The sequence below is a fragment of the Cyphomyrmex costatus genome, unplaced genomic scaffold (genome assembly GCF_001594065.2).
Source record: "Cyphomyrmex costatus isolate MS0001 unplaced genomic scaffold, Ccosl1.0 scaffold196, whole genome shotgun sequence".
Taxonomy (NCBI): domain Eukaryota; kingdom Metazoa; phylum Arthropoda; class Insecta; order Hymenoptera; family Formicidae; genus Cyphomyrmex; species Cyphomyrmex costatus.
In genome coordinates this window covers 609333-636254 of record NW_017275998.1, presented here as the reverse complement: position 1 = coordinate 636254, position 26922 = coordinate 609333, and the positions used below count along the sequence as shown (strand labels likewise).

Here is a 26922-nt window from a genome sequence, read left to right as displayed (position 1 = left end):
GTTTGACTATTTGATCGCAATTACTCCGCAATTTGAAAAAAAAATTACAAAGTATCTTACAAGAAAACACGAACGTTTTTTTATGCACAAGTAACGGTGCTTTATTTGCCGATACAAAAGTTTTTGAATATGATGTCTAATATTTCATCAGTGCTAACGTGTCCCGTTATTCTTCCGAGTTCCCGCATCGCTTTGTGTATTTCCTCTGCCGCTATGGCCATGTCGTGCTGCTCGTGCGCGCACAATTCGAAGTACTTGTGCAGATGTCTGAAGCACTGGTCCAAGTGATTTCTATGCCTTGCCTGACTGATAGTGGGACATTCCGCGGATGGATTACCGCATCTAAACAAAATGTCATTATAATATAATTGTAATTGCGAGTGTCAATAATTATTGTTTATTCTATCGCGTACATATTACTGAAACGGTCTGTCAGCGATCGCAGCAAGTCCTGGAAACCGTCCTCCGTTCTGCAAGATACCAGAACCGTTTCAGCATCGTCGAAGTGTCGTTTCTCCTCCTCCTTCAGCAAATCTTTTTTATTCGCTATCACGATAAAACGTTCTCTTCCAATTGTCGCCATTAGCTCCTGTATTCCCAATAACGACAGGTATTCGCGTATGTAGTCTTTCCAGGTCATACCACTGGTTGCACACTTCAATGCGTCCACCATAACGACCACAAAATCAGCGTTCTCTGCGTGACTTTTCGCTCGACGGACACCCTCGGCTTCGACGATATCCCTGATGTCTTCCGTGATACCGGCGGTGTCCGCTATCAGCACAGGATAGCCCGAGATGTTCGCAGTCAGTTCGATGACGTCCCTCGTGGTGCCGGCGATGGGTGTGACGATGGCGGCATTTCGCTGCACCAGGTGATTCAGCAGACTGCTCTTGCCCACGTTGGGTTCGCCGATGATTACAGTCCTCACTCCGTTCCGTAGAATTTCGCCGCGTCTGCCGTCAGCCAGGTGTTCCTTCAGCTCTCGCATCAGTTGTCCGAGAGCTTGGTGCGCGTTCTGTACCACGTCACTCTCGATGTTATCCTCTTCACCGAAGTCGATGTACGCCTCGATACTCGCCACGGACTCCGAAAGGACTTTTCTCCAACTGTTATACAGTTTACGCAGAATACCATCGGCCTGTAGTAGCGCTTGCTTTCTCTGATACTCGGTCTCAGCCTCTATCAAGTCGGCCAGGCCCTCCACTTCCGTCAGGTCTAGCTTATTATTGTAGAAGGCGCGTCTGGTGAATTCACCCGGTAGCGCCGGATGCACCTGCAGTCTCGAGAGAGCTTGCATCAGCTTCGTCAGGATCGCTGGTCCGCCGTGTACGTGAAACTCCACGGAATCCTCGCCGGTGAACGAGTGCGGACCTATAAACGGATGTTCTAATCAGGCATGTGATTTTTTTAAAGCATTCCTGATAGAAGATTCCTCCTTTCATTTGTCACCACTGATAAGACACCTGTTATCACAACTAGAAACGATTTGATTCTCGGTGAAATATGTTATTCCAAGGCACATATATCTTTTTATATCGGCTCAATTTGAGATCTAAGGAGTTACATTATAGGAGTAGATTAGACTTAGATTTTTGTGTTTAAAAACATATTTCAAGGAGAATTCCCTTGTCACAGTTCTTTAGAGACTGTCTCCTAAAATATTTATGTGTATACCAAATTTTTAAGCAAAATATGTTTTTGTATGAGTACTTATAATTCAAATTTATAAGTAAAAATAAAAGTATATGGGTTATATCAAACGTGTTAATTCTTTGACAACTTGAACTTTAATTCTTTTATCAGCAATAGATCTTCAAGAAACAGATCAAATTTTTTGTTTCAGATTATATAAAAATCTAAGAAAAATCTAGTGCACTTTTTTTTATCATAACTTCATATAACACGATTTTTTAGTATAATAGAATTTGGATTACATTTTACATTTATTTTTTCCAGATTTAAATTTATCTGCCAAAATTCTAATCAAAATATCGATGGTGCCTTTAGATTCTAAATGGCTGATGAAAGAGTAAAAAGGTGAGAATTGTGCGAAAATTGCACGCACCGGGAAACCACAAGCAAAGTCCATTGTCGATGACCTCTCCAGTTTCTGGATCGCGTATTTTTCGCAGGAAGGCTCTCCTCGGTTCCAGCTTGGATATGCTTGTCATCTTTTTCAGTGCGTCTAAAGATCGGCTTCCCGATATTCTCACCACTGCCACGCCGCATTTTCCGTGACCTTAAAAAATATTTTTATTTAATTCTTGTATATGTAATGCTTAATGTAAATTTATGTCAATGATTAACTTATTTTCCATTTGTTTCTAGTTCTAAGAATTAAAAAAGACAAAGAGTAAATTAAATCAAAATTAAATTAAAGTTAATCTACAATAGTACAAATAGACGTAAATTGAATTATATATATTATATATATATAATTAGATTTCTAACAATGTAGATTAATTTCAATGTAGATTTAATTTCATCATTTTCTAATTCCTAGAAGAATTATAAAAAGCTAAAAAGTATGTTTAATTAAAGTTAATCTACATTGATGAAAATGGACATAAAGTTATTCGAATCTTGGTCAAAGCTTCTTTTGAAGAACTGACTGTTGTCTATTTTTAGTACAAGTTACACTTTACAGTATTACAGATTTAGTTATACAGATACAGTTACTAAATTACAGATTAATTTTAATCTCGATTATTTAACTTGGTCTTCATTTTATGAGATCTGGAGACACGGTAGTAAAAATTACTGTTAAAAACGGGTATATAATTTTAGACTAAAAAATGATAAAAAGTCAAATCAAGATTAAAATCAATCTACATTGGTAGAAACGGACATATGAAAATCAGAGGGAGGGGGAAGACACTCGAGCCAGCGAGTCTTTATTACAATTTGTCGGAAGATTTACGAGAATCAGCATTTCAAGATCCACCCTCCCTCGTTATTGCCGTACAAGGGCGTGTTCAGATTCCCATCTGAGTTCTCCCCGGGTGTTATGTTATCCTTGTTTAATATTTGGTAAACAATAAGGATAGAAGGATACCTGGGTAGCACACTCAGGTGGGAATCAGTGGGAATCTGAACATAACCCAAAGTGTAAGTGTAATAACCGGAAGACAGAGCACAAATGGTCGTGCCCTTGCGATCGTTCACGAGACAGTTGGCGGTAACGTGGTAACGCGATGTCCCGCGCGACACGACAGACCGCGCACTTCGAGAACATCCACGGACGAGGGAATAGGAACACTCGCGAAGGAGTGTCGGAGACACGAAGAAGCGCATAGCGAGTTTACTTTACTACTCGTGAAACGAAATACATATCGACGTGTGTCGACAAGATAAGTGAGACAAGTGGACGGCAGAATACTACGAAGAGACAGCGATCGTGGAATCACACAGTGAGATACAAGACTGCCGGAAACGAACGCTGTGCTGCGCTAGATACGTGTGATCAGCATTGTCGATGGCTTTATTGGAAGTAGTTAGGAATCGGTAGTTTCTTCTCGTTTGCTTTCTAAATCGGCAAAATTCCTCTTGTCCATTGATCATCACAATCGCCATTTCATGTTGTGCTACAACAGCATGTTTAATCCTGGAGTAAAGCTACGAATCATTTAGATCTAAAATGAACAATTTTAGACGGTCTCTCGTATAATCTATATGATTGGTACTAGGTACTTTCCAAAACTTAGAATGAAATCTCATTCTTAAAGATTAAAAATTTAGCCATTCTTTTTTGAGATTTGATATGGATAATCATTATTAAAGTATACTCTACATTTTATAAGAGTGAAATCTCACTCTCTTAAAGATTGAAATTGAACCAGTCTTGAAAACGAGTGATTCAATTTTCAGTCTCTAAGAATGAGATTTAATCTAAAAGTTTCACAAAGTATGCATCCTTGACTAATACATTACTTAACATATTTCAGGTATGAGACACAACATTAGAATTATTAACTAATACGAATACAAAACCTATAATAGTCTAAAATTATTGTTCTTGCACAATGGAAGATCTAGAGGAACAAAACTCTCTAATAGCAAACGAAGTAATACTAGATAGATGCAGCAACTGGGTGGAATCCCAGAAGAATTGCATCTATATCAAAGAAGACTTCCAAAAGCCAGATGAATTGGAGTATGATGATTGGTGTATCACAGACTCAGAATTCGACTCCGTCTCAGAGTGTGGCGGGAAGAAACGTAAAGTGAGAACACAACTGAACAACGAGGTACTGGATCTGGTCTGCGAGTGGAAGGAGTGCACATTTCGCAGCAATCATTTGGACCAATTTTTGAGGCATGTCTCGAGTCACATACCTAACATACAGATAAGTATAAAAGATGACAATGAGGTCTACGTATGTCAGTGGAAAGATTGTCCATATAACATCGATGTAGGCGACGAAATAATACGGCATGTTAATTATCATGCCTATCACACCAAGTTGAAGTGTATTGGGTCCAATGTTCGTGCAAAAATCAAATTACCTGTAAGTAACGATGGATATTTTCTAGCAAGAAACACAGATAAAACAGTGAATCATTATATCTTTGTTTCTTAATCTTAAATATTAAATGTTAAACATAAATAATTGAAAAGAGCAATACTCAGTCAAGGCGAGGTACCTAATATTATATCAACTTTACAATTTCTAGTTCAAACAAAGATGAAATGATTACTGTGTCTATTGTTCGAAAACTCCACATATTGGTCATCAATGGAACAAAAAATCAAACATTTTTTTGCAGAAATGTCATAGAGATGCAGAATGGAAGAATATTTTAGATTCCCCACCTCCACATTTGTGCAGATGGGAAGAGTGCCTGAAATCGTTCACAAATTACCAAATGTACTTGTATCATGTTACTGTACACTTGACGAATTACCCACGTAGCAACAAAGTCAAAAATGGAATCGATTGCAAATGGATTGGATGCAATGGCAAATATTTTAGCTGGTACAAATTACGAGATCATCTAAGATGTCATACGAAAGAGAAAATAGTTGCTTGTCCGGATTGCGGTGTCACGTTTGCCTCAAATACAAAATTTCACATACATTGCCAGCGACAAATTCCCTTGGAAGGTAATAAATTCATTATACATTCCGGCATCTCTTTCACATTTTGTTTTTAAAATATGTCTTAAATTTACAGTGCAGGGATTTCGTTGTTCGCATTGCAACAAGTTTTATCCGACCGAAGGAATCTTGCGCGATCATATGAGATCCCATGTATTCAATTATAAATGTACTCTATGTGACATGAGCTGTGAATCGCCGTCTGGCTTGGCAAAACACGTCAGATACCGTCACATGTCAACTAGAACGTATCCATGTCAATTATGTTCGCATGCTGCTAAGTCTCAACAGGATCTTGATACTCACATGACTGTCCATACTAATGGACCGAATTTTTCTTGTTACTTTGAAGGATGTCTTTACACGTGCAAGGGAGCTTACATCTTGGATAGGTAATCATAAAGCTCTTCGTTAATAACTTATTCTTTATTTGATTGTTAAATATATTACAGGCATTTAGAACGAGTACATAGTTTAGCAGTGCGATGGTATTGTTGCCACGAATGCCCGATTAAATATCGGACGAGTTCTAGGTTGACAAAACACCTTGTAGAAGCCCATCAATTACAATTGCCTAGTGGCCACAAACGCTTCCATTATACACAGGAAGAAGACGGGTGTTATAGGATACAGAAGGTTCGATACGAGGCTGTGGATGAAGAAAACATGGTGCCTGTCGAAGAGGCGGATTTACCAGATAAAAAATTTAAAATAGAACTCAATCAAACTACCTCGTTGACAGCAGTAAAAGTGAGTTTCATGATAATTTAACGTTATTCAATAGTTTTATTACAATACGTTGGAAATCATATAATGATGTGTTCCAGATAATCGAGGATAATGTGGAAGAAGAAATGGAAGCTGCACAGGATTCACAAAAGGAAACTGAGGAGAACGACGCTGACAAGATTGTACCTGTTATATCTAATATTTTAATATCTATCGATGACATAGATGAGAAAGGGAATATTATAAAACAGGAGATCGTCGAGATACAAGAAATGAAAGAACTACCATCGGAAAAACCACTGCTAATTTTAACATAGCTTGATGTTTTTAGAAAGATATTCTCTTCGACATTTTTGTATTTTTATATAATTACGTATTTTTTCTATGATTTTGCATTACTGCCATTACACTCTACATTTATTATTCCATTTGATTTGATACAAATGTGCAACAAAAATTTATTTTTATTTGCCTCCTTAACGAATTATATTTTCAAAAATAATTTACATGGCAAGAATAATAAGTATTTTATGTAACAAACTGAATATTTATTTTTACAAAACATTTTCGCTGAATAATTTTGTCTTTGCTATATTCAAGTTTACAGAGTGTAGTTTAATATAAAGGTATCCACAATTATCTATCATTACATCTTGCAAAACAGAAAATTATGTTCCACTGTAACGATACTTTTATAAAAAAAAATAAATTACCTGGTGCTCTCGTAATGTTATTTTAAGAAAAATTCTATATAGAAAAAGTGTAATTATCTTCTTTTAAATCCATATTTCTTTCTCTCATAGAAGAGATCTGTCTTTGAGCTTCCTAAGTTGACTATCTTGGGACATCCGTCTCTCTAAAAACATGAATATACACTGAACACAGAATTTGTAAACATACTAAGTCTCATGTCTGTTTTATGGATCAATTTTAATGTGTTAATTTTTATTGTTTATCCTTCTCTAATTCTTACAATTAAAAAAAGAATAAATTGAACTGAGATTAAAGTAAATATAATAAAACTGATATATTAGTCAATATGAAAGAAAATAAATTAATCATTAATTTTAATTATTAACAGCATTGTTGCTCAATACTTCAAATAATTTATTACTATCATTTGATAATAATTTGACCAATATTAAATTCTTATAAGGAATTTAGTTGAAAAGAATAAACTAATATAGAATTAGAGAGGGAGAGGGGTGGGGTAAAAGTTTTCTTTAATTTATCTATTAATTAATGCATTATGTGTAGATGCAACTTTTATAGAGCAAAGTTACATTTACGCATGTGTGATTGATCAATCAATGAATTAAAGTCTTTGCTTACGTCTTTTTCCTGTATCGTGCATTCTTTACAATAATACGCGTCCGATACGCCGGGACCACCGCATATCACGCAACGTCCTTGATAAGAACCGTAATTGCACTCGTCGCATATTCTAACCAAGGTGCACGGCCTTACGTAGGAGTCACAGATGACACATTTACCATCGCATTTCTCGCATAATCGACCAATGGCTAAAAAAAAAGATAATTGTTAAAATAAAATGTTTTGTTGTGATGGAGTTAGACACAGGTTAGACTTAACCTCAACTCACCGACTCCCGGTTGCTTGCGACAGAAGATTAAATCCGGATGATGCTTGGCCATGCTCGTTGAACGTCGTTATTCACTCAATCTTTTTTAATTAATGGCTCACGCCTCCAAAGTTCATTCTTAAAATGACTGAAAGCTGAGAAAATCAGAAAACGATTACATCGGCATCACAGAACATAAATACTCGTCTTATGGGTTATGGGCGATTCGTATTCGATTATTTTAACATCGATTATTTTTCTGGGAAATATCGATTATTGACACGATGTTTTTCTAATTTGATTATTCCCTAGACGATAGTTTTTTTGGTTCGATGTAACTAGAATTGTTGATTCCGTTGAATTTGCTGAACGCAGCCAATCTATGAATGCCCTTGTCTGTGATTGTCTGTTGAGGTTGTGTTGACCGAAATAGTGGTTTTGATCGATTTTGATCACGTCCAATATTTACGGTTTAAGATTTTTTTATTGTCAGAAATGGCTGAAGCGATGCGTCAAACTGTAACTGGAATGCTGAAAGGCATTGAAAGGTTTGGTTTTTTTTTATTTCTGTTGCACTTTTTATCCGCACAAATAATTTTCCTATGACATGTTCACGTGCGACTCACAAGTGTTTTACTGGATAAGAATAAAAAATAAAAATTTATCATTGTGTGCACAATCCTTTTAAGAGACACAATCGATAAAAGTTTAGTTTCGTTTTATATTTGTTATTCATTGACTGTCGAGAAGAACAGAATGACATTTATGTACATTGACTGTATCCCTCAAAAGGAAAGATAACAATGACAACTTTCCGTTTTTATACAAGCGCTGCTGATTACTGAGTCTAATGTTACATATTTTATATTTTACTTTATGATAGTGACATATTATTTGCGTACTAAAAAAAATTATCGTATAACATAATGTGAGTTAACAAGATACAGAGAAGGATTTTGTCACAACTGTCAAATTTATTTGATCTTTTTTTTATATTGTTAAACAAAAATCTAATAGATACATATTTATTTTACATTGGTTCAATTTGAGACTTCAAGATTCAAAGACCTTTCAAAATTTAATAAGGGAGTTTTTCAAACTTATTACACTTTCGAAAAATCTAGATATGTATAATAGTTATAAAATATATAAAAAATTTTTGTCTAAAAACATTTTTTATATATTTTACTATTTGATAAATTAGAATCAAATATAATTATTAGCTTATTTCACCTTTTTAAATTCAATCAACATGAAAAAATATACATCTTAGATATTTGTATTTAGCAATATATTTCAAGAAGAATTGAATTGATTCTGGTCAGTTATGCTAGTAAAACATACGATTTCAAACTTGTGCAGATTGTAGGTAAAAATTCAGTTAAATCTCTTTTTTCATAATGAAAAGAAACATGCATTCAACTGAGTTATGATGTCATAAATGAGAATTATATCTGAATTTTGGTGTAAATGGAAAAAGCACATGTGCGCGCGCATATATGCATGCACACACAGAATTACTAATTATGTATTTATAATAATTATTTAGATTTTTTTTTCTTGTACTGATTAAAGTGAATGTGTTTTCAGATATAATCCGGATAATCTTACAACTTTAGAGAAGTACGTGGAAATTCAATCCAGAGAAAATGCTTATGATTTGGAGGCAAATTTGGCTGTTCTAAAACTGTATCAGTTAAATCCACATCGATTCAACATGGACATTACGTGTCAGATATTATTGAAAGCATTGACTAATCTACCACACACTGATTTTGTATTGTGCAAATGCTTGCTCAGTGAGAAGCTTGTAAGCCTCAATTGAAGCATACAGGATAATTTTCTTTTGCGTTAAGTTATTTATATGCAATTTTATTGATTTCTAGATGTCAGAAAGCCCTATTAATCAAATCATGTATCTGGGAGATATCTTGGAACGATGTGACTTTCAGCACTTTTGGGACAGGATGTTGTCCATGTCGGAGCTTTGTGATAGAATTGTAGGTTTCCAGGATTCGATAAGAAAGTTTGTGTGTCATGTTGTAGGAATCACATTTCAAACGATAGATAGAACACTCCTGGCACAATTACTAGGCGGTGTGGATGGTATGACATATACAGTTTTTACTTTAATATTGCACGAATTGTAAAGTTTATTAAGCTTTTTTCTTTATAGATGCAACATTGAAACATTGGGTGAAAAAGTATGGTTGGAAAGAGGAAAATAAAACGATCATCTTTGTTGCAAATCAAGATGAAAACATTAAAACCAAGAATATTACTGAAAAGATTGATTTTGAAAACGTGGCAGGTTTGATGGCTGCTTGTCTGTAAAAATATTAGTAATTACACTTTAATAAAATTTATTACAAAATTCTTACTCATCATAATTAGTTGATTTATTAAAATATTTTTAACAAATTGATTATAAAGATTTATCCTTGCTGCATGTATAATTTTATAAATTTGTTTTCTAAAAAGATGTATATGTAATAATAATCTGTACTATTTATGATTCTATTTTACAATTTTTGACATGTTTCTGATATATTCTCTACACCGTTCATCTGCATTGTTTCATTCATTTTTGTATCGGCATCATGACATCCATCAAAATTTTTTTCCTTATGATCTTCCTCAATTTCCAAGTCTTTGCTGCTACATTCATTTACAGTGATTGCACTGGACTTCATATTCTCTGCATCGTGAGCAGCCGATAAAGCGGCCTGCGTTTCCGCTGAAGTATCATTCTTTAAGATTTCACGCAGAGCCATTGTGGCATAACTACTAGACTTCAAACACATTTCTATGATCAACGCTTTGTTCTTTCCATCTGAAAATATTTCATATAGTTTGAATCATTTTTTAAAACAAATGTTTCAAATAAATGTAGAAGTGATTGATTTACTTGGTTTATCCTGTGGAGATGTAAGTTTCCTCATTTCGTCGATGTCTGTTAGGATTAGATCGTCATGTTTATTTTCATAATGCACAATCTTCCATGATAAATTCGTTGGAATTTCTAATATATTTCTATAAGAACCACCTAAACTGTATTTTCTAAAAAGAAAGATGAATAAACGATAGTAACAATTTATTATAATATTATGTTTGTAAGTAAACTCACTCACTTGATATTTTGTTTAAGATCGGTAGTTAATCCATCCTTGGCTAAAAATTCATCGAACCAAGCTTTCGCATATGGCGGATACGTAACTTTCCATCCAGGCTGAGGTATGACTACGTCGGCCAAAGTGTAATTCGACAAATCTTCTTCTGTAAGAATTTTCACTATTGGAAAATCCTGCTCCGAATTTTCTTTATTTACTTCATTCGATGTTGACTCGATATCCTTTTCTTCGACAGAGGTAATATCAGTTTTATCTTTAATGTCTTCATTCAAAGAACAATCCGTAGTTTCGTCATTTATAATCTCTTTACAATGCTGTTTGTCGTAAACTAAATCACCTACGACCACTTCTGTCCCAAACTGTTTTATTCTTCTCGATACAATGTGATTCCATACGAAACTTTGATAAGCATGAATATACATTAATCGAATGTTTCGATGGACTGAGTCGAGTACGCCTAAAGGATTTTTATCACCCGATATTTGTAAAGCTTTCAAAAGCGTGGCTTCAATTGTATCGATTCTTTTGAGCTTGGCATAGGCAGCATGGGCATCTTTGGTTTCCACATAGATTTGTCTAGCCTCCGCCAATTCATGATCCTTTTCTGGCCGCGGTTTCAGAATTAGTTCAATCGCTTCGTGCCATTTACCTAATAAAAGATAATACGACATACATAAATTAAATAAAAGTACACAAAAGATAATACAACATACATAAATTATATAAAAGTACACAATTGGGTAACTAAAACCTTGGCTGTCTAAGATAGATCTTTAGTGCTTAAATATTATTTTCGGTACGAATTTATATATATATCTCGTTCTGCAATATAAGATACCAAAAAAAAATTTTCTAAATATCTAGCTCAAATCGTTAAAGCTTCAATTACTCAGTTGTATATTTACATTTGCGGTTTTAAGACACTTTGTTTAAATAAAAATGTTGTCTAATATATATGGAAAACAGTAATCACCCTGAAGTAGACATTTTCCGATTTCGTGCGTGGGTATAGTAGGTACTGATCCAAATCTTTGTAAACCGTAATAATTAATAAAGCCATTGTTCCGCAAAGACATCATTGCTTGCTCGATATTTTCGTCTATCTCACAGACGTTTCTCAGCGCTATCCTAAATTGATTACCACGCAGCATACCTAATTTCAGGCTGTCTTTAGCGTATTTAAAATTCCCTACATATACACCGCGAATACTTTTACCCGCTCGCAATATACTATGCGGTTCTACCTTTCTCAAACTGATCCACTGAGTCGTCCAGGCTCGGCGGTCTTTCGTACCGGCATAACAAAAGTTATTCGGCTGTAATCGCAAACTTACAGCCAACTGATTTACAACGCTTATTGTATCCATGTTTACTTTGTGCAACAGAAAGTGACAGTAATCTCCTCCTAATCTGCTCCAATCTATTCTCTTATCTTTGCGAATCTTAGGACCTAATATAACAATCAAAAATAATATAACAATCACAAAAAAGTCTTTTTTTATATGGAAAAATCTACAACTTACCATTTGCGTCATGTTTAGTATTCAGCACAATCATGAGGAACTTTTTATCGCCTTTATCTACAGTTTGGCTGACAACATTCGCTAATTTCTTTGCAATTGTATGAATAGTCCTACGTCCAACTTTATCAATGTTAGTTACATCAATTTCCACGTTAGAAGGATTTTCCTTTTCCAAAGCTTGCAACTGGTCCCATATTGTTGATGACACCAATGCCTTCAGATCTTCGATACTTTCGTCGTCACTGGGATTACGCGGAATGTCTTGGTGAGTCAGCTTTGCTACTTGTCCATCAAGATCTATCTCGTTGACATGAAAGTCCTTGTACCTCTCTTTAATTATAGCAAAAAAGCCAACGTGCTTGCCAATATATTCCGTAATTCCTAAGTCAGATTCTTTCAGTCTACTGCCAACATCCAATTTGCTTCTCTTTACATTTTCTCGTGGTGAACGGTCTAAGATGCGTTTGAAGTTCCGTCTGTTAGACTTGTTGTGATAACCACCTTTAAAGAAACAATCGCTTTTTAAGCTGACTTTAACGTAACTCTGATTAACTTAATCGATACTATTTTTAGTAAGTAATATATATAAAATTATTAAATTAAATATAAAATAGATAAAATAGTACAGGACTCTTAATATTCAAAATGCAAAAAATATATATATAGAGCATATAAAAGTCAAATAATGATAAACTAAGAGAGACGTCTTATATTGCTGGTTTTCAATATCATTATTATATAATTTTATTTTCTTTGTATTCTCTTACATAGAATAACAAGAAATTTTCACATTCGGTCAACCAATCGCATGATGAACAATTTCCATGTCTCTGAACATTCATCAGCATTACAAATAAATCAGCAAATATTTAGCTTTAATTTTTTTGCACGTAATTTTATAATTTTTTTTATATCTGAATTAAGAAGGCTTAATATAAAGCCGAAACATGTAGGAGATCTAAAATATTATTTATTTGTTTTTGCATTAATTTTTTAAAATACACATATTAATTTATTTTTTAGTTTATTGTTATATTTGCGTATATTTTATATGCTTTATATATTATATATATATATTTTTTTTGTATTTTAAATAATATGAATAAAACTATTAAATTAAAAAAGATTAAGAAAACTGTTAGAGAATTTATCTTAAAAGACTTAAATGATTCTGTTGGTTGAATTTCATAAATCGCCAACTAAATTAATTAGAATTTGGTCGAAGTCGCCCTTAATTGCGGCACGAAATGTTCGTTATCAAAAATTATAAATAATAATATTATGAACAATAATATAGTGTTATAAACGATAAATTACCTCTTCTCCTTGGTCCATGGAAGCGATTCTTGCCATTTTCGGCAGAACCTCTGTTTGTATTGGCAAACATCGCGATTCGGTGAACACAATAATCGTGAGACGATTGCTCACAACCAGTTTTTGCAATATCAAGCGATATCAAGTTAAAAATTCAGTTATTATATTTCTCGAATGTGGGAAATGTGTCAAAGAAGTACGCAGGTCCAGGTATACAAACATAACCACGCGTGTCACTGCGTGTCACCGTCACGCTGCCATGTTCTTTTTCTAACGTTGAACCGTACCGCCATCTTGCCGAGATTTCTCGCGTGAACAAATTAAAATCGATACTCGCGATATATCGATTTCAATCGTGCGGTCAACTTCAGCAACAGCGCTAAAATTTCTTTTGACAAAATGGAGTCTGATCTTCGTCGAATTGACCACGTATATATTATATTATATCGATACAAATAAAGTAAAATGGATAAAAATTTAAGGTAGAGTTATAGTCTTCATTTCAATGCATTGCATAGACATTTGTTTTTAAGTTTTACAAATTTATCTCGACAATATAACCTCGGTCACGCTTTTAATATCTTCGATCATGTCCTGCCCTCGATATCTGCCTTCGTTTTCTAATTCCGCTGCTATTTTCGTGTCTTTAAATATTAAAGAATATTAATTTTGAAAAAATATAGTCGAGAATTGCATTCCAGAAGGATTTATCAATATTAACAAGTAAAATCTAGTAGCAATTTATCGACGATGCATATTAAAATACACAGTTAAACATTTGAAATGTATTGACTAATGGTGAGCTGATATTTAATCAATATTATATCAATAATTGTACTACTAGAGAAATTGATAAGTATAAAGAAAAATTTCATATAAAGTCATACAACAGATTATTTTTTATAGCAATGTAAATTTCTTACGGGCATGTATTTAAAATATGTACTTTTATTTGAAAAATGGTAAAACAAAATTGTAACTTATTGCATTTTGTATTTCAATTCAATGAAGCTGAAAAAGTTTTATATTTTATATTTTATAGGAGTACATAAAATTAATATTTTGTATTTTAAATACCAAGATTGGTAATTAATCTAATTATTATTAAATTACAAAATACATGAAACTTTTAACCTAAATTTTAAATACAAAAATGTAATACTTTTATGTGTATCACTGAAATATAAAATATAAAAGACACTTTTATTACAAAAACTGTATTTTGTATAAAATATTTCAAATATATATCTAGTCTTGATTACAATACTCCAACGATATTGCGATTACATTGTAAACATTGTAACAATGTTCCTGAAGGTTTCTGTATTGTATAGGAAAATATATTTTATTTGATTCGCAACATATATCTAACCGATTCATTTTATTTTCTAGGATGTCAAGAAGAAAGGATCGTAGTCTTTACGGTAAAGAGAAACGAGTTGTTCTGAACTGTCGAAGCGTGTAAATAAAGCACATAACAAATTCCCTTTTCGTTCAGGAAGAGAAAAAAAAACAGATTCGTGAGAAACGAGCCAAGAGGTAGTCCGGCGCTGATTGCGCGTGAAAATACCAGGAGAACGCATGGCTGTGGGGAAGACAATAATAAAACGCGAAAGTATGATAAAAGCGCGTGTGAAATAGAAGACAAGGTAAGACCAGAATTGGATCTAAACAAAAAGAAATTTTAAAATATCGCATATTGTGTGTAACGTCTTTTTTTCGAGAGAAAATGTTATGAAAAAAAGGATTAAAACATCTCATAATAATGTCGACACTCAGAATCTTTGCTTTTTCCTTTTTCGACGCTTGAAATATACATATTTATCACGTTTTAAGTGCAAAAATATTTAAGAATTTTAAGCAATGCGCGAATATAAACTTTATAACATTGACGTTATGTTATACTTTTAAGTTCTGTCGATTAGGCCTGATTTCGATGTAATTATTCTAATGTCTATTTCTACCAATGTAGTTTAATTTTAATTTTGGTTCAACGAACTTTTCATCTTTTTTCTAAGAATTACAGAAAGATGAAGAGTAGGAGTTGAATCGAAATTAATTAATCAACATATAAACAGTCGTCACAAAAAAAGATAATTGAACCGAGATTATAATCTTAGGGTGGGTGAAACCAAGCCTAAGGACGATTTCACATTGCCAAACAATGTCATAAAAAAAAAAAATCGCATGGTGAGAAGAGAAATTTTGCTCGGGGCGACGCACAGGAAGAATCTCCGAATAACGGTCCTGGGGTGGGCGCACGCACCCTCGCGAAGTACGAAACGACCCAAGTGGACGAATGGGGGGTGGGAGCGGGGGACGCGTACGCGCGTGGATTACTACGCGCGGGGGCGTAATGGTGGGGGGCGGGAGGGAGGAAGGACGCGCCGTGTCAGTCCAACGCGAGCCACGGACGAGTGTGGGTCTCGCGCGCGCGCGCGTGCGGGTGATTGCCGTCGCGTTTTGCATCAGTGGGCGTAATCGGCGCCCGTCGTCGCCGTCGTTGACAACGACGCTGTTTCTCACCCCGGCCTCGCGCGCGTAGCTGACCCGTCGTCGTCGCGTTTCAGCGTGGCGACGCCAGAGAATTCACGTGATATAACCGCGGAGTGATAAAATCGTCACCGCGGCGCCCCGCGCGTTAACGCGTCGACAAGCGGTCTCTTCCCCGCGCGGCGATTCGCGACGCGAGCCCAAATGCCGCGAACTTAACCCGCGTATCTCTCACGCCGATTACTGTGCGCCGCGACGTAACAAAACGCGACGCGACGCGACGCGGGAAAAATCGGATGCGCGTGTCGCCGAGGAGGAGCGGGGGTGCCGACGCGGGATGAGCGCGAGAGAAGTCACCCTCTACGGCGGGTCCCCGTGGGGCTTCCGCATGCACGGCGGCTGCGACACGCATCAACCCTTGCGCATCTCCAGGGTGAGTGAACGTCAACGACGCGTCTGGCGCGGTCACGTGATTGTAGACTCGAAATAAATTGTACATTTTTGTTTGTCGAAGGCTACGATCTCAACTTGTCTGTGTGGTTCTTTCTCGCGGTCACGTGACCTTTTTTTTTTCTTTTTTTTAAATAAATACGAGAATATTTTAAGAATAGATTGTGTAGAGAATGGATTATATTTCTTGCTAAATCGAGATTTGCGTATAACGTTACGTTATAATATCACACGCGTATTTTACAAAATTAGAATTATTGAACGAACAATTTGATTATTCTATTATACATATGATGCTAATATTATCATTAATAATAGTAATTATTTTCTTGCTATATAGCAAGGTGCGTCAGTCATGTAATTTATGCTCGGTGTAATGCATGTGAAATAGTATACGTAATCATAATTACATTATATCCCGAATTTGAATATTTGATGAAGACATATTGCTATAATCGTTAATTAACAAATATCGTATATTACTCATGTATACAGTTCAGTCCACAATTTCGATTTATCCGCATTATTAATCTCGACCACACAACTCGAATTTATTCGTTGGAATATAGTATTTCCACGTTTCGTCATGTTTCTCGTGAAAACACCATAAAATATATCGATAGAAAATAAAAAATAATAAAAGACTCTAAAAAATATATTATAAATCACAAAAGTACAAATATCAATCAGAGCCAATGCTAGAGGTTTGTGTGCGAATTCAAATTCTTTATTAAATAACATAATTAATTAGTTTCGGCCCTTCGCTTTTAAATTATCCTTAATAGGTAATTACACTGGGAATCTCATTTGAATCGATTAATCTCTTGTTTGGATATGGATAAATAAATTTTTACTGTGCAATAAAATATTTTAGTTGAAGCAAAAAATTTATATTATCAGAAAGAGGTAAAGTATTATATAATTACCAAACTTTTTGCTGCGACTAAATTATTTTATTGCATCAACCAAGGATTTGTTGTCTATATTCAAATAAGAGATTAGTCGAGTCAATCAAATGGGATTCTCAGTGTACAAAAATGAAATATGATTGGAATTATTACATGGAAATTAAAGTGAATATCGCAGTCAAGTATATTAAAATAGGGCAAGTCACGCTGAGTTTCATTAGACGCGAGTGTGTCGGAAATGGGCTGGCAGTGAAATCTTGTCAATCATTAATCCGTGTTCCATCGCAGTCTCATTTTAATGTACACAGTTTATCTTATCTAATGAATCGTAAAAAAAAAAAATGAGAGAAAAGTACGAAATGAGAAAAAAAAAATGTACGAACACGCAGCTTCTGCTCGTTATTATCCAATTTTGGCCGCATCTTGGGGTTTACCGTTTATCACCGTATAAGCGGTGAAACGAGATAATCGCGCGAGTGGAAAAAGTTGCATCGATCTGCCCCGCGTAGTGCGGTATACTTTTATCACTGAACACGCCACCGTAATTTTCCTCGCGACCACTGCAAATCCGTACCCACTTTCGTATCAACTCCATCATTCTATAGACGACTCTTCGGGTTTTTTTTTTTTTTTTTTTTTTTTTTTTTTTTTTTTTACAAAGATACTTATCGTATTACGTATTCAGGTCGAAACGTTGCGCAATTTTCCAACTCGCCGCCGTAATTTTCTTTGCAGTCATTGTGAATCTGTATGTACTTTACATATAGACTATTCTAGATAGGAAAAATGATGTTGTAATAACAGCATTAATAAACAGCAATCTAAAAATAACTTTGTTTATTCAACAATAGTATTATTAATTCTAGAAGTACTGGTTTCTTACTTACTGAAAAGCTTAAGCTAGTATGAAAATGAAAAGTGACGACAAATTAAATATTTTATTGATATAACGGACACATATTTTTATTGCTGTCAATGAATTAACAAGATTATTTTGAATTATTTTAGACTGCTGTCAGTTAATGTTATTAATACAATATTATTTTTTTCCCTGTGTAGACAATTCTTTTAGTTTATAAGAATAGAAATTTTATATATTTTTATTTATAAAGATTTATAAATTATAACATACACATATATTTGTACAACACAGTGTGTTGTACAATTTTCTAATGCACAATTAGAAAATTCGTACAAGATAAACGTGATAATTTCTTGTTTAACTGACATGAATTAAGATGAGATCGATAATTTATTCAACGTATAAGTACTGTACGTAATCACAAGATGACACGTAATCACGGAATTCTGGAAAATGGTCGGCTAGTTACGATTTCAGATAGTTTGATCAAGCTACGGCGAAGGTCAAGCGACAAGAGCCTTGACTTTTTTGCCTCGTTCTACCTGTCTTCATAATACCAGTCGCTTTATTCGAATAATTTTTTACTCTTTCGTTGACCGCGTGTCTAGTCTTGATTATACAGAGTAGTCACGCAATTAGAAATTATAAGAAATATATTAGAAATAATAATAATGAAGGGAAATATTAGGAAATATTTGCAAAATTTTCTGGGAAATAAAAATTCTTGATTTTGAAGAAGTTTAATATATGCATACATAATACCTACGCAGTTTTGAAATATTACCAACTGAACAATTACATGCGAGCAGTGTTACCAACACTAATACTCTGAGAAAAATGGTTTGATTGAAGATGGACAAACCAGAAGATTTTGATCAAATTAATCTCAGTGCTCCAGTTATCTCAACTAGAATCTCAGTAAATTTAATCAGAAAATTTTCTAGTTGAATCTACTAAAATTGTAGTTGAGATAACCGGAATTCTAACTAATTTAATCAAAATTTTGGTTTGTCTATTTTCAATCAAACCATTTTCCTCTGTGTAACAATTTACATTGCCATGTTAAATTTCTGTAAAATATTTGTTAGTTTTTAAATCAGGAAAATACTTGGATAAAACTTTCAAAATATTATTGAAAGCATCGAGGAAAATCGTGAAATTTTGTCTGGAAGTCAAGGAAAAGTTACGGAATTTTAGGACGAACAATTTGTGACAATTCTGTTATGAAGATAACGCGAATTAGAGCGACCGTGAGGATGACGCGGTTCGCGTCAACTCTGGCATGTAGAACCGTTCGGATCTCATTTTCTAAAATTTTCCACCGTTAAAATTGGTGCAGTTGACAAATTGTCGAACGTTCTCGGAAGCATCCTTGATTCTAAAGCTGACATTCTTGGAATTGATGTGTATAATTCCGTTTGTCTTTCTATTTAAAGATTGGAACTTGATATATATATATAGCACGTACTCTACATATATATTTAAGAATTGCAGTCAGCAGTATCTCCTGACTAACCAAAACTTCGATTCTGCCATGTTGCGAGTCGTGCTTGCAAAACCGCGATAGAAAATTTTTTTGGTGTCAGTTTCGAGGACGTTTCCCACGTGCAGCTCTCGTCTGCTACTCTGCTACGCGACACACTACCTTTTATTATGTAACATAGGTGATGTTGTGACGCGGCAAATGATTCATAAACGCTACAAGCGCGCAAATTGCGGCGCATACCGTGAAATAGGACTTTGTTTGAATTGTGTATCATGCGCGTGACGCGAATATAATATTTACAATGCTAACGCGCGATACGAGCGTTTCGAGCGCGGAATGGGGAAACATATTATTCTTTCTCGGTCAACGTGGGTCAAAGATCGCGCTAAAATTGCTGGCTGTTCATAGTGTTTTCGGCACGGCACAAAACATGTCTATCATCGGCGTTTCCACAGTTTCCTAGCTCTGATAACGATAGTTTACTTACAGTTCAGACCGAATATCTTAAGACATTTACGATTTCTTAGATAGAATCTAAATCGTAATAAAATCATGATAACATCAAGTAGAAGTTATTTTAGGAAAAATTATGGTAATATCATTTGATACATATTTGACGATAATTTTATGATAAATTCTTGACATGATAATCATTTCTAAGAGATTTTTAATTAAAAATTCATTGAAAAATCATGTTGTTTGTCATGTTAAGAATTTATTATAAAATTGTCGTCGAAAGTATAAATTTAGGAAAAATTATAATAATTCTTAATGATTGATTAATTGATTAAATTTTATTTGTTGGTAATTATCTGCCCATACCAGATTTCCATATAACCTCGTATCTCTTCATATTTTTATTAAATCGTAATTGGTGATAAATTTTTAACAATAATTTTTAAGCGATTTTTTAATTAAAAAGCTTTTTAGTTAATATAAGTCATGATTTTTCTTAGAATGACATTTACTTAACGTCATCTTGCTCTTATTAGAATTTTTTGTTCTATTAGAGTTTAACGTTCAGCTAAATTCCATGTTTAGATTAATTATTCGAACCATTTTGTGTTCCCGAATCATTAAAGAAAAGATTTGCTTCATAAACGAATATGTGAAGAGACTATACAAATTTACAAAACATTTAGGAAGAAATGGATTTGTTACATACATTTATATATTTATTACATACAAATTATATACTCATGCATTGTTATATTAGCAAGTAGTCTCGAATTTGTTGCCCATTGAAAGCACTCACGTTGAAGATTACGTACACCGCTATGTGTACAGCTTAAATTCAAGGCTTAGCTATACTCAATCAGTTAATGTTGGTCGACGAAGAGGTACAACGATGTTCTTTCACATACAGCTCATGCAAGCACTTATCAGTGCCGTCTGTGCAGAAAATTATCCTCTCTTGAATGAACAGCACGTGTTCGGCATTAACGTTTCGTTATATACATACACATATTTTGTATCACGTCGAGTGTTCACGAGATATGTGTCACTGCGAATTAAAGAAGAGTCGATTTAGGTCTCGTAGAAATGACTGATTCGCAGTTATTTAGGTTTAGCACAGACCTGAGCTCAATATACTCCGATCACGTACATTATAAACGTTTTTATGAGCTATATGTGTGCTTGAAGAAGAATGAAAGCAAAGTACAACTCAAGAATAATAAGTATAAGGCATATGCGCGTTTGATGGAATAGAATAGGAAAAAAAATTGAAGTTTATTATTTACTTATAGTAATAAGAAGACAAGTAAACTCAAGTATAAAACGACTCTTCGTCTAGTTCTTAAAAATTATTATATCTCGTTCTCTCAGAAAGAATTTCTGATAACGAGACAAAAATATATTTCACCTTATAACGCAACCTCAATAAGCGACGTCTACACATTAAGCTTTAAGCTCGTAAGAATTTGACTATTCACAGTTGAATGTAAGAAGCTTCGATTATGATCGGTTAATTTCTAACAGCTTAAAGCTTCAGACTTTTATATTTTAAAATCTCATTGTAGATGATGCTTTTTAGCGCATAAAACAGTATTCAGATAAGATTCCTAGCTTGAATTTAATAAAATTGACTTATTGTCTTCAGATAAGAGTATATAAACTTAAATTTATGTATTCGTGTGTTGGAATATCTTTACTCGATGCTATAACTCACGATGCTGACGTCATAATATTTGGCACAAAACTGAGGTCCGAGATCATTTTATTCTAGTTCAAAAATTTTCCACTCAAGAGTATATTTTTCAAGAATATAATATCTGTTGTTAACAAATATGATTGCCTTATTAATATATCGATCCTATTTTCTGACAGAACAAAGAGAATTTAATCTTGTACGAATTATATCTATCACTGTCAGTATTATCTGAACTAATCGAGTTGTATTTTGAAAGCGAAAGGTGAACCGCGAATACGAAAGCAGGAAGAAAAATGAAAACGGAAGAGTAAATGGCTCGACATTGACATCGCGTTTCAAGGCCGCATGTAGGCAGAAACTGGCACGCATCCGTGATGCAATCGTGTGCGAACGTGTGTAATGCGAGGCGAGCGTCTCGTGCCACAATTAGCGCACGTCATTACACACCGCGAAAGGTAAACGCGCAACACACCGGTTTCCGGTTGATCGACGTTACGTGATGACTTTTCTCTCGTTTTCCTACCTCCTTTTTTCCCTTCCTTTGCCAGGTCGTTACCACGGAAGTCAACCAAGTCCAAAGCCTTGTTCTCGCGCGCATTACGCCGACGCTTTTTTTCCATCCATTTTTGCGTCGGCGGTCTTTTTAATCCTTATATATGAGCGAACTTTTCTCTCAATTGAGGAAGTGTACTGTATAAGTGCCGGAGTATAGTTGTTAAAGGAGGTGTAACGCGAGCGGATGAGCGAAATGAATTTAATCAAGATTTATTCTCGACGACAGAACGGAATGTTGTAATGGCGGAATGAAATTGTTGGAGAAGCTTAAAGAACTTAAAACGCCCTTTACGAGCGTGTGCCACTTTTTTTCTCAGGCTGTGCTTCATCGCAGTTGGAATTGCCTCGGCTGATAATAGACGGTTTATGCTCATGAGCGCAAATGGATTAAAGGCTACGTCCCGCTATTCTTCCGTTCTGCAGTGGTCTTGATTAACACGCGCTGACCCTGTTAGCTACTGCGAATCGAGCGCTAACAATTGCACGACCTGTAGACTAATTATCCCTCGAGAGTACATCCCTATCTGCACAGTTTTCATGCCGATAGCTCCAATGATAATTCTCTCCGCATTTAGCGTATGGTCTTATTAATCTAATTATAAATATGCAAGGTATTTATTATACAAAGTCCGTGTGCAGCTTTGAACTTTAATAACTTTGAATATTTATATGATGAAGAGGGGCATTGCAAACAGTGTTTAGAAGTTTAATCACGTAATCGCAGTCTAAAAATATTAATTTAATATATTCCAAGTCTTTAAATGCCGTTTATTATTTATGTGTTTAAAATTATTATATTATTAACGTTTAAAATTGTTTAAATCTAAATACATTATTTTATCTTAATATAATCTATGGTTCTACAGATATTATTTTAATGCATTATATAACTCAATATCGAGTATACACATAAAAAATGTTTCAGAATCCAAATCTTTAAATACCATTTATCGCGTGTATGTGTCAAAATTATTAACACCTAAAATTGTATAATATAACCTAAATACATCATTTTATCTTAATATATCTAGTCTAAAGACGCTATTTTTTTAATTCGTTAACTCAATATCGAGTGACATAACAAATATCTGCATAATTCGGACTGTAAAATATGCAAAAACAGCGAGGTATACAAATTTCAGGTGCGTAATCTGTGAAGGATTAAAAGGTACCAGCCATTTTCGGTGCTTTCCGCGGGATCACGAAGTTGCGAAATTTATATAGTAAACTCGTCGTTAAATCCGGGCTATAAATGTTAATAAAGCCGTTCGACCAGGAGCCGACACATTTCACGAGGACTGAAGTTCCACTTTAAGACCGATCTCGATCCTCTAGCAACCATCTTGGCTCTGTTCCAGAATTCTACTCTCGCGATCTTATTACGTTCCGACGGACCGCGCCGCGTTGTAATATTTCGTTTAAACGCCAGAACGTCAAAATCTTTCCTTTCCGCTAAACCGAGACGTGCGATTGACTTCGAGGCAAGGTATTCCCGTCAGAGTATTCGACATTTTACCGAGCGAATTAGCATTACCGAGGAGCTCTCGAAATCCGGCCTGTTTCTTGCGGAACACGTTGTTACTTCGAACTTGTGTAATGCAATTTTGAGCAGAATTTCGAGACTTCGTCTTCTCCGATCGACAGTATTACGGGTATTGCTCGCGGACTTTCCACGAGTTTCGGTGTTTCCATTTTAATGAAAGATACCAGAAGTAAAACTTCGTATATTTGAGCAGCTGCACTTCGTTGCTTGCCGCGGCAACGATTTAATTCATGCGCATATTTTTTTCCTCTCGCTCGTGCACACAGTAATTTCACGGAATACGCTGGAACTTTTTTTCACGATGACGGGGGGGCATCGCCTTGGAACGTGTCGAATGTATAAATAATCGTATAGCCTTTTCGATTTGTAAGCGCGCGCGGATAACTTATCGCTATGTTAGGCGATGACGGTGGTTTAATCCAACGAAAATAGACACGCAGCGGTGGCGTTTAGTCGTTGCACCACCACCGCAATACGTCATTGTTCGCTCGTCGTAACGCCCGAGTCAAACTAAACGTTCGCGTTCGTCCGCGGAGCTCGAGTAACGGACTTTATTATGAAAGCAAATAAATTATACGGTGTGCCTTATTAATCTTATTATTCCCCGCGCACTTCCCGGTGGAGTGTCGCATTTCAGATAAGCGTGAATCGCGCGCGTCGCGCAGCTTCTTAGATTAAACTTTATTGCATTATAGTATTTTTTTTTTTTTCGAGTATTATACAGAGATTCTCTCCTCATTGCTGAGTACGCAAGTCGAGAAAACATTGATTTAACGTCAAGTTTCCATCTGTCGATACGGTCTGTACGATATCGACTCTGGCTATTAACCTTAGAATATGCTATTGATACGTAAAACATACGAGTGAACGAGGTCATTGAGCGCTAAGTTAAGCCTTCATGGTCATTAAGAAAGCCAATCTGCTTTGCTAGGACAAACGGAGCTGTTAAAAATTTCGTTTGTATCATATTATCAATTTGAAACATTGGATGGTCATTATTATACCAGAAAGCATGACAAGTGATTTCAATTTTTAAAAGTTTCCTATTACTATTTTGTGCTGTATTTTTTATTTCAGTTTAATTTATCCGGAGATACACTCACACAACATGCTGTCTAAATTTTTTGGAGTTGAATCGCTCACTCTGAAGGGTGAAAATTGAATTAGTCTTGAAAAAGAATAGTTAAATTTTCAATTTATTAAGAGTGAAATATCATTCTTTAGAGTGAGGTTCCAGCTGAAAGTTTTAGAAAACCTATATATTACTTCAAGATTAAATTTGATACCTTATTCTTTCTTTCCTTCTAAGTTAATAATTTGATTATCTGTTGTAAAAGTTTAGATTATAAATATTTTACCATTGAAAGTGTTGAATGAAAAGCTTGTATTACATTAATTAAGAGTGGCCCATTTCTCTTTGTACATATAATAGAAAAATACATGCTATACGCAAGTAATAATACTTGTTTCCCCCTAAAGTATTTCAATTATATATATATAAGTTTATTAAATTTTTGAAAATTTATTCTGAATCTTAATAAGTTTAATAATCTTGCGAAGTCGCTTCTTCGATCAATTTTTTAATATTTTTCAAAAGAAAATAAATTCTTGTTTCGAATACATAATAATGAGGTTTCTAAAATTTGTAATAAGAGTATATTTTAAGGTTATTATATCAAGAAAAAATTCTTTATTAATGATAATCTTTAAAAAGTTACTTTAAAGGGAAGAAAATAAATTGAATAATAACTTTTCTTAGCACAATAGTATAATATTCATGTGCGTATAAAATTTACATATCGATAGGACTATTATTCAATAGCGATAGCATTCTAAGGTTAAAAGTACTTATTACGATACATTGACTCGTTTCGCATCCACCGATAGAATGATTCGATGTTTTTCCGACGTGCGCAAATAGGATGCACGTTGTAGGAGCACGAGTGCAAGCGTGTGCAAGAAGAGAGGTGAAGGGTTAAACAGCTCAATGTAATTTTTCCGGCGTGCGTAGACGATCGTTCGTTACGTATCGGCTATTAGAAGCGGGCAGCTGTGTCTGCTCTCCCATTGTTCGGTATCAATTTGGTGTACTCGACCTTTCGACCTCGGGGCAAACGGCCATTAATTCACACTTATCTCCCGCGGCGTGCACTCGCTCGTTCATGGGAAATTTCACCGCGTGCGTACACACTCGCCGGACAGCACACGACGCGTCTTATTGACTATTGGTACTCTCGATCGCTGGGATGCGGCAGTCAGCCACAGAGATGCCATTACGTTAAAAATAGATATTCACCGCGGTCAAAGTATGCGTTAACCTCAATGGGTTCGATTGTGCGAGCTCGCTTCTTGGTGGAATTTCAAGCGCGCGGCTGCACGTTGATCGCGTTTGAGCGCGGCCGACATTCTGATTCGCCGAAAATTATTTTGACGTCCAGTTGAATTACGCGCCGCGTGCTCGAAGCGCTTGGCAATTGAATAATAATTACGATAATCGAAATGACAATAACATTTGCTTCTCATTGCGACATGCTAACACGTAATGAAATAAATTTCATTAGTAAATTTACATACTAACTCGATATTATAAATTATGCTTTTTCATATACGCTCGTGCGTTATAATACATAAATGCGTCGAGTTTAAATATCTTGTGCGCGGTGAATTATCACGCTTAAATTCACGACGATTAAAATTACAGCGCTACATTAAACTTCGTGCCGGATGATTCCAAATTACGTTATTTGTATGGGCATTTCCTCGATTTGGACCATAGGAGATGATGGAAAGAGATAGAGAGAGAGAGAGAGCGAATTGAAAGCTCAATTCATTGTTCAAAGCCGCGAGCGTGGAAACCGTCTCGCTAACGAAACGTTAACGGCGACAATAAGTAACACACCTCGACACGCGAGACGCAGCGCTAATAGAAGTTTATAACAGCAAGTATTTTGCACCGGAAACAACGATCGTTGCCATTAAATATCGTATATCTACGCTCTCTCGGGGAGAAAGAGAAATCTTGGAGAGCACGAGGCGGAGCCGCCGCCGCTGCCGCGCGCGCTTTACTCCTTTCTACCGGTAAAAGTAATCGAT

The 26922-nt window shown here is 35.1% G+C and overlaps 6 protein-coding genes across 6 annotated transcripts in view; 3 read left to right on the top strand and 3 right to left on the bottom strand.

Annotated features, from left to right (window-relative positions):
* LOC108773003 (tRNA modification GTPase GTPBP3, mitochondrial) lies at positions 1-3674 on the bottom strand. Its single transcript, XM_018538692.1, has 4 exons — positions 3126-3674; positions 2069-2242; positions 414-1374; positions 1-342 (listed from the first exon to the last, which is right to left on the bottom strand). The coding sequence occupies exons 1-4, from the start codon at positions 3295-3297 to the stop codon at positions 102-104; spliced, it is 1548 nt and encodes a 515-aa protein (XP_018394194.1). The 5' UTR covers positions 3298-3674; the 3' UTR covers positions 1-101.
* Positions 3675-3973: 299 nt separating this feature from the next.
* Hinfp (Histone H4 transcription factor) lies at positions 3974-6273 on the top strand. Its single transcript, XM_018538682.1, has 5 exons — positions 3974-4511; positions 4771-5107; positions 5178-5493; positions 5554-5851; positions 5929-6273. Exons 1-5 carry the CDS (start codon positions 4026-4028, stop codon positions 6145-6147), a joined length of 1656 nt encoding a protein of 551 aa, XP_018394184.1. The 5' UTR covers positions 3974-4025; the 3' UTR covers positions 6148-6273.
* A 323-nt stretch (positions 6274-6596) lies between these two features.
* On the bottom strand, positions 6597-7622 carry Phf5a (PHD finger protein 5a). The gene is made up of 3 exons (XM_018538688.1): positions 7434-7622; positions 7163-7353; positions 6597-6686 (listed from the first exon to the last, which is right to left on the bottom strand). Exons 1-3 carry the CDS (start codon positions 7483-7485, stop codon positions 6597-6599), a joined length of 333 nt encoding a protein of 110 aa, XP_018394190.1. The 5' UTR covers positions 7486-7622.
* Positions 7623-7826: 204 nt separating this feature from the next.
* Positions 7827-9746, top strand: eIF3k (eukaryotic translation initiation factor 3 subunit K). The gene is made up of 4 exons (XM_018538690.1): positions 7827-7960; positions 9003-9222; positions 9299-9518; positions 9589-9746. Exons 1-4 carry the CDS (start codon positions 7908-7910, stop codon positions 9744-9746), a joined length of 651 nt encoding a protein of 216 aa, XP_018394192.1. The 5' UTR covers positions 7827-7907.
* A 180-nt stretch (positions 9747-9926) lies between these two features.
* Positions 9927-13671, bottom strand: Pus7 (pseudouridine synthase 7). The gene is made up of 6 exons (XM_018538674.1): positions 13384-13671; positions 12067-12567; positions 11517-11993; positions 10544-11192; positions 10321-10472; positions 9927-10245 (listed from the first exon to the last, which is right to left on the bottom strand). Exons 1-6 carry the CDS (start codon positions 13451-13453, stop codon positions 9935-9937), a joined length of 2160 nt encoding a protein of 719 aa, XP_018394176.1. The 5' UTR covers positions 13454-13671; the 3' UTR covers positions 9927-9934.
* A 2539-nt stretch (positions 13672-16210) lies between these two features.
* LOC108772973 (uncharacterized) overlaps positions 16211-26922 on the top strand; it is a 93029-nt gene continuing 82317 nt past the window's right edge. Inside the window, exon 1 of the mRNA XM_018538651.1 lies at positions 16211-16306. Coding sequence (XP_018394153.1) covers positions 16211-16306 — 96 coding nt within the window. The remainder of the gene's footprint in view (positions 16307-26922) is intronic.